This window comes from Danio rerio, chromosome 9 (genome assembly GCF_052040795.2).
Source record: "Danio rerio strain M-AB ecotype USA chromosome 9, GRCz13ab, whole genome shotgun sequence".
Classification (NCBI taxonomy): domain Eukaryota; kingdom Metazoa; phylum Chordata; class Actinopteri; order Cypriniformes; family Danionidae; genus Danio; species Danio rerio.
Genome location: NC_141029.1, coordinates 37948545 through 37961897, shown reverse-complemented (window position 1 = coordinate 37961897; position 13353 = coordinate 37948545). Strand labels below are relative to the sequence as shown.

The 13353-nt window shown below is 34.0% G+C and overlaps 1 protein-coding gene across 1 annotated transcript in view; it reads right to left on the bottom strand.

Moving 5' to 3' along the window:
- lrp1bb (low density lipoprotein receptor-related protein 1Bb) overlaps positions 1-13353 on the bottom strand; it is a 631192-nt gene that overhangs the window by 581261 nt on the left and 36578 nt on the right. Inside the window, exon 4 of the mRNA XM_087268160.1 lies at positions 9525-9596. Within this exon, the coding sequence (XP_087124286.1) occupies positions 9525-9596 (72 nt within the window). The remainder of the gene's footprint in view (positions 1-9524; positions 9597-13353) is intronic.

Sequence of the window (13353 nt, the reverse complement as noted above, 5' to 3'; positions counted from 1 at the left end):
ACAAACCCCTGATGTTTGTCTAGGGAATGGGGTTTGACATGTATGTGCAATTTAAAATTTGTTTATACAAATAGTGAATAAGTGCAAAAGACAACCAAAGTAAATACCAAAAATGTGTGATCTTACTTAAAAATACCAAAAAGTGAACAAAAACAAACAAATTAATTAAAATAAAGAAAAGTAAATTAAATAAAAGAAAAGTAAATAAGGCAAAAATATACTATTTACAATATATACAACACTGAGACGGAGAGCTGGCAGAAGAGACGCGGGCAACGCTAAAAAAAAATGAAAAGAACAAAACCCAAACTAAATCTAACTTCCCAGAAGCATCTAACTAATTTACTATGTGAAAACAAAATAATTAACACGCGAAGAGTCTTCCTAGTCCTTACTATCTACTCTATGTATCCAAAAAGTACAAGGGGTGGCGCTCGCCCCTAACCTAATGTACTATACAGAAGAGTATTCCTAAGTGTTGCAAAATGTATGTCACCTGACCTTCTTACCTGTCCGCTTCGTCCAAGCCTCGTAGATACAGATACATAACAGCATATACATTAGATTAGTCAGTACTGAAGCCAAATCTGGAGCTAATCTAACCAATGATAACAGTCCAAAACTAGTACACCAAATGTATGTTACAAAAAATATTAAATAAAACATTTTAAAAGAGCAAAATTTAAGAGAAACAAAAACTGCATAAAATTTAGTAGTTTGTAATTTTATTTTTCCTATACCTCGTATGAATCTAAATGTATTATCTTTCTATTTCCAAAGATGTTTGGTGACTGCAGTATTATTTTATTAAATATATCTGTTTAATAAATCTGTTTTGTTCAAATCCACCAGATATATTACCTATATTCACTTAGGAATTAAAAAAAATAATTCACTTTTATAATGTGGTGCACTCATTTATGTTGAGCTGCTTTTCTGCAGAATAAATAACTGCACACAGATCTGGAAACTGTATATGGAATGAAACCTTTGTATAATCCAGATATTTTGATGAATACCTCATTGTTGAACTTCCTTCCTTATGACACGACAGTCCTTGAGCATCACAAATCTACTTAGGTTACAACAATTATTTGTTCCAACTTGATGATTTATGACTTCGATTTCTATTCTCTTCATGGTCAAAAAGCTTTTGCTCTCCTAAATTTGTGCAAAGCATTACTGTGTGCCAAAACAGGTAATTATTATTGCACAAATATAATATAACCATAGAGCTGCGCATGGATGGATTACTCTTCAGTGTTTGGACTCCCAGCAGTGAATAATAAAACACACTGAACTGAACTAATCTAAACTGAACTGAACTTAAACTCTGAAAACTGAACTACACCGTTTCAATTCACTATAATCCTCTATGTGAAGCTGCGTTGACACAATCTACATTTTAAAAGTGCTAGACAAATAAAGGTGAATTGAATTTAATAACCAGAACACATTATTTAACACATAAAACAGTATGATTATCATCTTGAATACTCTTACACTATAATATGATTTTTGATATCATCCCTTTGCACTTTATTTTAATGGTCCCCTTTAGACATCTTGTTCATTATTAGCAACTATGCTACATACAACTTTGCAACAGCCTTGTTTACACCTATTAAAGGCAAAATTTGAAATATATTTATTGAAATATCCAAATACTACCGAAATAGTTCCGGAAGGATTAAAAGTGGTTGACTCTAGCACAAAACAGGCCATCCGTCATCAGCAAATGCTTCATCAATCTTATTTCTCTTTGACAACTTTCAGCCCTACTCTGCTTCATACTTCCATGATAATACATTTTGAATAGCCTACTTTAGCTCACTGGTCAACAACCCTTTTAGCCAAAGATCCCTAACCTTGTCTTTGCTGAAAGGCAAGATCCACACATGAAAACAAATGACAAAAAAAGCTACATTTTAATTTGCATTTCCACGTATGACCTTTCTTTAACATTTTGAACTATGTAATAGCACTAGTTTAACCTGCTTTACATTTTTTTTAACTAACAAAATCTGTGGCATTACACCTGAATGATATTCAGAGTGAAAATTTGACATCAGCCGTAATCATATGAAAGTTATTCAGTAGCAAAACTCGAAAGCTTGCAAATCAAATCAGATAACATGAAATGATGATAACAATAATGAATAAACTAAATCACAATTCAGCAATTGCAGCATAAATTCACAATGTGATAAAAATGTGAACTGATCCAACTACAGATGGATATTACTGTGGAAGATTAGAGCATCCGAATGCATTGTTTGATGTGAGATACAGTAAGTCCTTTTAAAAGTTGATTGGTATTGGCAACGAGAGTTTAGTGCACTACTTACAGTACAGTATGTGCCTTGATTGCCTTGTGTTTTTGCAGTTTAATTAAAAAAAAAGTGTAGATGTTTTCAACGCACTGCAATGTAGGCATGTCTGGAAAATGCAATCACGTGGCCGCTCATCTCCAATTAAAATAACAAACTTGAGCACACAAAAGACTCATATTTGAATGACCTCTTATTACTCATATGCTGAGCTTTATATCAATGTTTGTGACAGTTAAAGAAAATAAAGAGAGATGCATTTCTTATACTTATTCTTCTATCATTTTAAGAATCTATCATGAGATTGATGAAAATCTACCAGTCAATTGCATGTAAAGTGCATGTCCATCTTCTTTTAGACAAACACAATCAGAGATATATTACATTAAATAATGCCCAGGCTCTACCTTGCTTTGCAATGGCAGGGAATGTTGCCCAGTTTTGGAAGCTCCAAAAAGTGCATCCATTCCATCATAAGAACAATCCATACCGTCTAAAGCAAAGTGATGGGATTTTTTATTCGAAAATATCCATATAACTAAGCTATTATAATTTCACGACAGAGATGAGTTACAATGTTTGACGAAACAGGCTTAGTGAAGACACAGAAACAGAATTTAAGGTTCTGGTTAGAAAAACAAACGCACCCTTTAAGATGGATATTAACCATAAAAGCTCAATACAGATAGACTATTTTAATAAATTTTTATTTTTTAGAAAAAGTCTTCCTTTAAGATGCATTTAAGTCCATTAAAAACTTAAATAAAGTACCATGAACACATTTACGTTTACACCTGATGCTTTAATCTCCCTTGTTTATACACTTTTTAACCACTTTTAATTTTGAAATGTTAAACATTGTGTGCTGTTGGGGATGTTCACATCCACTCTGGGGTTATTTTGAGTCCTAATTTGGCCACAGCTTTCTCTGTGTTTCAGTAAATGGAATGATTTTTTGGTGATTAACCTTGTTTTGACACTAATTAAAAAAAAACAAAAAAAAATTTTTTTTTTCAAAACTCAATACACTGGGAAATTTACTTTTCTTTTTAATGTTTGTAGTAGTTTTTGCCCCATTGACTTCCATTATAATAAAAAATTTTGATTGCAAAGCCATGACACAATGCATTCTTGAGAGTTGCTGGCTTTCCCTGTTGTGAAAAAATAAAATTTCATTTTTTTACTGTTGGTCCTTGGTTTGGTGCAATAAAGCTTTAAAAAAAATAAACACCTCAGCTCTCAGAATACTAATGGACCGTTTCAAAAGAGTGGTATGCTTTACAGTTTGCTTCGGTACGTTTTTATGGTCGTTTCCACTGTTAAAAGGAACCAAAAAGCGAACTGTACCGTACCACTTTTTGGGTACCCTATTGAAAGGGTACCTACAGTAGCACAACAAAAGAATACCAAAAGGCAGAGCAAAACGCACAGCTGAACACTATTGGTTTACAGAGATATGTCACACATGTACAAGCCAGGAGAATGAAAACAATGCAAATGCCATTTTTAAATACACAGCCGAGACATTACACCGTAACAATATATACATGTATTAACGGTCAACCTAAGCTTAAACAAACCTTGTCGTCTTCCTTGATGAACAGCCACAAAGCCAAGAAGAAGAGCAAAATGTACCCTGTGCCCTGTAGTTGTTCACAAGGCCATCTAAAGCGCAAGCAGTTTAAAATAACACATTTTTTGAGCTGATGATAATAACAAGCGCATGATTATTGGAGTGCTTCTGACACCCTTTCTAAAATGAACAAACGTGAGAGTGAAGCCAAAAAAAAAAAAAAAGGAGCAAATGATTGTTTCAGCTACCTAAAACATGAACAAACTGTCATGCTTCTCATATGATATGTGAATGACAGCTTTACTTTGACATTTCCTCAAGCGAGAATGACGTTGACTAAAACTTTGTCGTACACGGGCCATAAAATATGCTGTTTTACATAATAGAGCTCCATATAAAAGTCAGAAACTTTTTTTGAAAAAGTCTATCTAATGGGTTAATGCTGCCAACTGATGACCAACAGTAAAAATGACAAATTTTAAGGGGAAAACCAGCAACAATCAAGAATGCATGATTATATGGTGTCATGGCTTTGCAATCCAAAAATGTCATTATAATGTGAGTCAATGGGACAAAAACAGTCACAAACATAACGAAAGGGTAGTCAATTGGAATAATACACAAGGGTCATAGTGACTGTGAAAGGTGAAGGGCAAGTAAACTGACAACATTTTCAGTTTTGAGTGAACTATATATAAAGCAGGCTGTCTACTAATACTCTGTTGAATGCATGCTGGCATGTACAGTAGCTGCAAAATTACATTTAGATCAAATAAAGCATAATAAACAGAACAGACACCCCAAAATGTATAGCTATAACCTAAAACATCTCAATTTATAAGGTTTACAACATAAAATGTGCTATTTCAGCGCTTGGCACCTGCAAACGTGCATCAAGCCAAAAGATATCATTTATTTTCTAAATAATAGCAGTACCTGTGGTTTGCTCTATTATTTTATGATGCTTCATAAAATCATATATTGTAAAAGATAAATATGTTCACGGTGCACTTTCAACATATTTTCTGCTGAACACTGCAAAAAATGGAAAGAAAAAAGGCTCAGTTCTGTGTAATGCTGTGAATGCAGGCTCTGTGAGCGCTTTAAAGTGTTAATGTGTTTTACCAACAAAAATGTGTGGTGCCTACGTGCTGCTAATACAAGAAGACGCAACAAGTCACTACTTTAATTGTCTAACATATCCAGGCTTGTGTCTAACATCTGGCCCACATTAGAGCATGACACAAGCAACACCACTGTTTCCCAATGAATACATTAACTGATAAAATAGATACCTTGTAAATTACTTTGGATAAAAGAGTCTGGCAAATGCACACACGCTCATTTAAATGTAAAAGGACTGCCTGCTTAAACAGACTGCTTTTAATCCCGTTTAGGAGTTGATCTGAAATTGTTAATACAAGAATAATGTGTCTTTGTGGCAAATTTTCAATGAATACACATTATTGTCAGTTTGTGGACAAAAAGGGAGAGAGGGAGAGATTGGCGTATACAGACGTAACATTAATCCACACTTAAAGGTCCCATTAAATGCTTTGAAATATGGATTTTTAATCGATGTTTGACATGATCTCAATCAAAACACAAAGAGAGGGTGGGACATGGAGTAGCTCCACCCCTTTTTAATAATCACCCAATAGTGTTGTTTTATCACAGCTCTACCAGTGAGAGTGGTCGAGCTCAAGTACATCCAATGAAAAGCAAATCAGAAGCATGTCAGATACTAGAGAGGATTTGATTGGTTATGATGTGATGAGAAACTGTAGTGTAAGTTGATGTGGATAAAACCATTAATCTGTTTGGGCGAAAGTAACAAACTACAAGCTTCTTAAAAAAGTATATAAATAATAACAGACTGCCTCAATACACCAAAGGTAAATGTGTAAATGAATAAATAAATAAAATGTTAAAGAGAATTAAATGTTGTATGCAAACTGAAACACAATTGTGACAGAAAACCTAAAAGCAAATTAAAATATAAATGTTTATAGTAAATTATGTAGATGTGATTGTGCAACCTTTATATTTTTGGCAGATTCAACTTTAAACTGCCAGAATTCTATTTATTATTATTATTATTATTATTATTATTATTATTATTATAGAAACAAAAATGCTACAAAATTGTTCATAAAGAAATTCACACACACACACACACACACACACACACACACACACACACACACACACACACACACACACACACACACACACACACACACACACACACACATTTTTTTATTTCTTTGGACTTTTTTTATTTAGACTTTTTTTAAATTTGTAAACCCTTAACGTAACCTAAGCGTTTTGTGTAATGACAACATAAAGGAATTGTGTTTGTCTAACTACCAGGTTAGGTGATTTGTAGTTGCCAGAATGCTTTGTGTGGGATTGAATTAATAGATTGAAATATTGACAGTAAAACTAATTTTAGTTTTTTTAAAGTTAATAGAAAAAACTTGTCATAGTTTAATCTTCAATGTTTTTTTTTTTTAAGTTTAATCTTCAATGCTCAGTGAGCAGTACTAAAACTAGTTGAGACCAGTTTCAATCAGCTGTATATGTAACTCATGAAATATGCTAAAATTGGCTCTTTTAGTTCATTTTAGGATAACTTCAAAAAAACTTTGACACTTTGAAATGTACAACACATGTGTAAATAAATAGTTTTTTTTAGTTGGTGCTACACAAATTGATTGGAAGGATTAAAATATTTAAATTAAGTTCATCCAATTAGTTTTTTTAGTGTAAAGTAACACACTGAATTAAGCATTTAGCAATTTTTTAGTCGCCATTTTAATATTTTCTTTTAAATTGACTTATTTTAAAATCCAATTTTCCACTTTTTTATTTCCAATTTACACAATTTGACAAGTATATATGTGTATTTTACTTCACTTTAATTGAAAAAATATATTTGTAAAATAGTTTTAGTTTGATTTAATTACACAACATCTTACACGATATATATATAATTTATATATATATCCGATATAATTATTTTTTTTTTTTAAAAACCAGCAATGGCTATAAAGTGCATAAAATTAAATCAAGTAAAATCAGCTTGTTTCCTTTCAGTGCTTTTCATTTTGCTGTCCATCAGACGGTGAATAAATGGTCTGTGGGTTTGCCGTCTGAAGAACCAGTTCAATGCTGAAGTCAAACTGCTCAATTCTTACTCAGTGGTTTCATGGTTCACTACTTTCCCCAAATCGAAACACACCGTTTTTCTTCGACCAACAGAGCTGTGCCAATGCCAGTCGTTTAAGTTGCATTGGTGGAGAGCCATTACCTAACACTTACTTAGATGCACACACACACACACACACACACACTCACACACGCCTGCAACGAGTCTGTCTGGATGATGCCATTACATCGTCATTCTGCCTATATGAGCCAACGGCGGCACTGAGTCACATGTGATAAACCTCTATCCCAACCTTTGACTCCATACAGGATTATGAATGACCAGTTCAAGTCAATGGCTATTTCAAAAACTTGACATTTGACCAGCCTCTACACATTCTGTCCTTTCGCAGGGTCATGGCAGTCAGGATTAGAAACTCATTTTATTCAAGGCTCTTTTACTGCTGGCTTGGTCAATATTGCCTGACAGGGAAGGAAAATTCATTCCATTCCATTTGCAGGGCTGGAATTATTATGTTTGCTGTTGCTAAATACTCCCTTCACCTCAGCTCGGCATTGTGCCATCTGGTATGAAGGCCAAGGAAGAATAGGAGTGAAAGGACGTCCATGCTTTTAAAGAGAATTTGCTCTTTCTTTTGTATGTTGAAAACAGGATTTAATTAAATTTGGGTTTTATTTTGTTATGTGGAATTTGAATTGCATTTATTGCATGCAGTATTTCCAGTTTTCAAAGTTAAGGAATGATATTGATATTAATTAAACTTTACTTTGATCAATGAAACCGTTTATTACAGTTTTAGTTTTCTTTAATAACCATTTCATTTAATAATCAGCTTTCAAAATTAGATTTAGCTTCATTTAATACTCCAATACTCCTGTGCAGAAGCATCACGTGCATTTTTTTAAGTCTGTAATTCATATTTATAGCTATTCCAGGTTTATTTAGTTTATTGAAACCTGCATGTTTCCATATACAATAACCGGCCACTTTATTAGGTACAGTTGTCCAAATGCTTGTTAACACAATTTTCTAATCAGCCAAACACATGACAGCAACTCAATGCATTTAGGCATGTAGACATGGTCAAGACAATCTGCTGCAGATCAAAGCAAGCTCCAGAAAGAGGAAGAAAGGTGATTTAAGGGACTTTGAAAGTGGCATGGTCGTTAATCTCAAATGGGGTGGTCTGAGTATTTCAGAAACTGCTGATCTACTGGGATTTTTACGCGTAACCATCTCTAGGGTTTACAGAGAATGGTCCAAAAAAGAGAAAATATCCAGTGAACGGCAGTTCTGATATATGCCAAGCAACAGCAGCAGGATAATGTGCCATTCAAGAGTCTTTCATGCAGAGAAATCTCCTCAGGTCTTTAGATAATTATTCAGATGTTAATGTTCAAGCATGTCTTTATATAAGTTCGCATTGCTGTTGCAGATGAAATATAACACAGAAAAAGTTATTTAAATATTTTCCAGTGGGCTAGATATTTTATGACAGTCATACAAACATCTTTACCGAAGCCTCTCTACTTGACGGTTGGTCTCGTTCTTCCACCATGTTTGTAGTTTATTTACATTTTCACCCACGTTTGTATTTCTAATCAAATATACGTCCAACGCACAATGTATTGTGGGCAATGTCACTGATTAGAGTATGGACAGTTTCACACTAACAGTTTTTTACCATAAATAGTAAACCATCCGGGAACCTATGGCTTACTCCACATAGTTTTGACATGAATGATTAAGGCAGTTCTGAAGGGAAAAGGGGGTCCAACCCAGTACTAGTAAGGTGTACCAAATAAAGTGGCCGCTGAGTGTAGTTTTTTGTCAGTTTGCATTGTGCTTTATTGGAAGTGGCTTTTGATAAAAGTCTCTGTTAAATAAATGCAAATGTAGAAAACCTGTTCAATGCTGAATACAAATAGTTGCTTCTTTAAATTGTTGTACTTCATTCTAATCAATATATTTTAAGTAATATTTATATATATTTTATGCACAGAACAGTATATTTTTAACTGTATCATACTGCTTTGCTGCTGCTGCTTATATTCAAGGGTGATAATATCCATTTGTCTCAGTGTATATTGATTTGATGGCTGCTTTATTAATATGCAACTGGGGTATTAATTGTGTAAGAGGTCTGTTGCCAGGCTGGAATCAATTTGTAATTTATGATGAAACTCTGTGATATTAAATATATTTGCACAAACCAGTAAGTGTCTGTCTGGGGATCGAAAAAATTCAGATAAAACCCTGTACGAAAAAAAGAAACAGTAAAAAAAAAAATAAAATAAGAGGACAAAACTAAGAGGAAAGTCAGAGGGTGAAACAAAGGTGCCACAAAAGCTCTTGATAGTGTTTTCTGGAAGCTCAGAGTTAAGAAATGTTATACCTCTGAGTATAGTTAGCGTGAGCAAAACAGATCAATGAAAGCACACCTTCTCACCTGAATTTTCTATATACCGACACAGAGAAGAAATAATTTTCCTCGGAGAACTGGAATCTGTTTCTTGCAGCACTGAAAAACAAAACAAACAAACAAACTACATAAGAACCTAGTGTGTAACACTTTTGATAATATATAATGAGCAAAATCATCATAATATAATTCATATATAGCAAACACACATTTATCTTGAGTCAAGAACTCGAATAACCCTCCTAGACATCTCACTGAATTGACAATGTGAATCAATACAGTCGATTGGATTAAAATTTTGTGTGCGTCTATGGCAGCTGTGAGGCCAATGAAGGAAGGTCAATACTTTCTGATGGCCTTAGCGCAGTAACTTTCCACCAACACAATAAAAAGTCTACAAAAATGAGGACTGCTTTAAAAAAATAACTTTGTTTTTTGGAGTAAACTCAATTAAAGTCTGTCCGACTTAAATTACAGAGCTAAGGCATCATATCTAACAGCTTAAATGTAAAATTTGAATGAGTACAGCAGAAAGCAATTATATTCGTTTCCGAATACAGACTTTGTTTTGAGTGATAAACGCAGCCATTGCAACATTTAAAGATTAATTAATTCAGACACCTAAACGATCCCTGTTTAGTAAAAGCAAAATGAAGTTACATCATCTGTCAATGCATTCTACAATAAATACAACTTTATCATCATTAAAATTGTATACACACGTTCAGTTGACATAAAAGCAAATGTCATGCGTTATCTGGAGATAGGAAAGCAGGGCAGAAACAATCATCACTTTAACAGTTTTAACACACAAACCTCAACAAACATCATTAAGGAAGAAGATGAACTCTAAACATCTTTATAACCACACAACAAATATCTAACAATGATGAAATCACAACAGCGGAAGCATAAATAAGGTCTGTAAACAATAAAATAATAACCCTACAGCACTATCTTCATCATTTAAATGGTGCATACATGAGTAACCAAAGATAAAAACAAGGAGCTAAAGATAAAGTTAAAGCATGAAGATGAAAATATGCATCACTGCAAAGTCTTTACTGTAAAAATGAAACAGATAATTAATATTCCACATGTTAGTCTGTCTTATGCTGTTTGATTAAAAACAATGATCACTTTTAGTGCTTATACACAGACCCAATATTCTGATACTCAGGCATTTTCATTCTCAAAATGCTGATCAGCTCGGTTTACATTTACAAAAGACATAACCAACTATGTTTACAAGCATGGGTGCTTTCATTTGACAAAATTGATTCGCAAAATCAATTAGCGAAATTTGCTAATTAAATCACTTAAGCATATTCTTACACATTGTTCTGATCCTTTACATATGTGCTTTGTATTCTTCGCCCTGCTTCATATATGTGTGTGCAGGGGATTGCAGGGAAATCCTTAAAGTTCACCCGAAAATGAAAACTGTGTCATTATCAGTGATGGACTAAAAGATTTGGGGAATGTAAGAAATTACAGATATGGGGCCCTAGCATTTTTGAACAATAAACTGCATGTTAATACAGTATATATATATATATATATATACATATATATATATATATATATATATATATATATATATATATATATATATATATATATATATATATATATAAAACAGTTCTGTCTGTCTGTTCTGTCAGCCTAATAATCTCAAAATGTGAGCAAAATTAGCTGTTTTGTCATCAATTTAGACATTATGCTATAGAGAATCATTCTAATGATACTAATAAATACTAGCTCTAAAGTGACGTTGGTGAATTAGTAATGGCTTCTGCTGTTCTGACGTCAGCAACAGATGTGAATGAATGGCGGAAAAAAAGTAGTTCCTAATTCAAAAAGGTTTTAGACTCTCCATGTTTGATTTTCTTTTTTATATACACGATCAGCACTGGAGGGACGCTAAGGCACTCGCCTAACGCACGCCTCACACCGGTGCTGATATACAGCCATATATTGCACTGCTACTCGTATGATACAGCTTATATATATTTAAATATTTAAAGTATATTTTATATATTTTAATATTTATAGCAATCTTTATCTTCCTAATGTAAAATTAAAAGCAATAAATTCACAAATAAAAAAATCTATTGTACAAACTATGTACTGTACATGTACAATTGGGGTGTCCAAACTCAGTCCTGAAGGGCTGTTGTCCAGCAGATTTTAGCTCCAACTTGTCTCAACACACCTGCACAGAAAGCCCAGTAAGAGCCTGATCAGCTAGTCCAGGTGCGTCTGATTGGGATTGAAACTAAACTTTGCAGGACACCCGCCCTCCAGAACAGAGTTTAAGCACCCAATGTACAGTTAATTAGCTATTTATTGTGATTAGATTTTAATAGTAATTATAGTTTAAAAAACATGTGAACTAATTTAATCCACAATCCATCAAACTAATCTTGTCACCATTATTCATATGAATTGAATAATTGTTGTTTGTAAATCAGCGGTTATGTGAACAGGCCCTCTCTCTTAATAAGCTCACCGCGCTCATCATGTGACAGCTGTTTGGGCCAAACAGCAGGATCGTGAAGCAAGCTGCGTTTTGTTGTTTGCAGTATTTCTAATTTTTCCCCAAATGTTCTCAAAATTCTCACTCTTTCAAACTCTACCTACCGCTACTCTGATTGCTGGCAGACTAGTGTCACTAAAATCTCTGTGATTGTAAACAACAGCAAGAAAATTTCTAAACCTTCTATTTAAATTATTACATTTAGATCAGAGGAGAATCAGATCGGTTTGACTGTACCAGGGAAATACCTTACGCTTGCGGTGCTAAAACATTTGCCGTCGGTATGCAGAGGAATTATCTGCTCTCAATGCTCCAGGTGTGAGAGACGGCTGTGTGGTACTGTGCCGCCTTTGAGTGCTCTGAGGCAGGGAAGTGATCACCTGCAGCTCATTGCCTCGGTCTGCCCCTGGTCATTAAATACTCACCCTTAACTTGTTCCAAACTACAGTAGATTGTTTTCTCTTTTCTTTTTTTCTTTGAACCCAAAAGAAGATATTCTGAAAAATGTTAGAAACCTGTAACCAATAACACCCATAGCATGAAAAACAAATACTATGGAAGTCAATGAATTCCAATAATAAATAAGTCAAGGGTGAGTAACTGATTACACAATTGCCAATTTTGGGTAAACTATGCCTTTTACACTCTACACTTCCATTAAATTTTTTTAAAATGGGCCAGAATAAGATTAATGGTGTAACACCACCGCCAACCATCAAGACAATACAAATGCAGATCCAGTATTGCAAATAATTCTAAATCTGCCTAAAATCGGTCAAAATCTGTAGCTCCTGAACAGTGATTATTATAGATTGCAGATCAACAATAACCTGCTGCACTGCTTGTATGTGTGTACATGTGTCAAATCTTCTCATTAGTCCATGACAGACCATTCCCAAACCACACTGTCAACAGAAAGCCACAGTTTACAATTCATAATCAAGATTTATCAAGGCTGACACTGTGTGGTCAAATAATGCCACCTCTTGCATTTGCCTGTATGATTGATAGAGTGAAGCCCAACCGTGTCAGGTGGAATTCATCCATTAGCTCAAACCACAGAACGAAGGGCATTGTATCCAGTATCATATGATGCAAAATAATGAATGTCTGTATTTATGCATGCGAATACCAGCGGGCATCATTGAGTGTAATTGTTCTTCCAATAAACTTGGACAGAAAACCATTATTTTGCTTTAGCGTAAGATTTAATTTCAACCCAAGAGAAAAACAGCATTAGCAGATTTCTGCACTCAAGCGTGGGTTACTCTTCCCCGTCTTAGTGGAAGAAACCTTCCTTTGTTTTTTAACACCTTC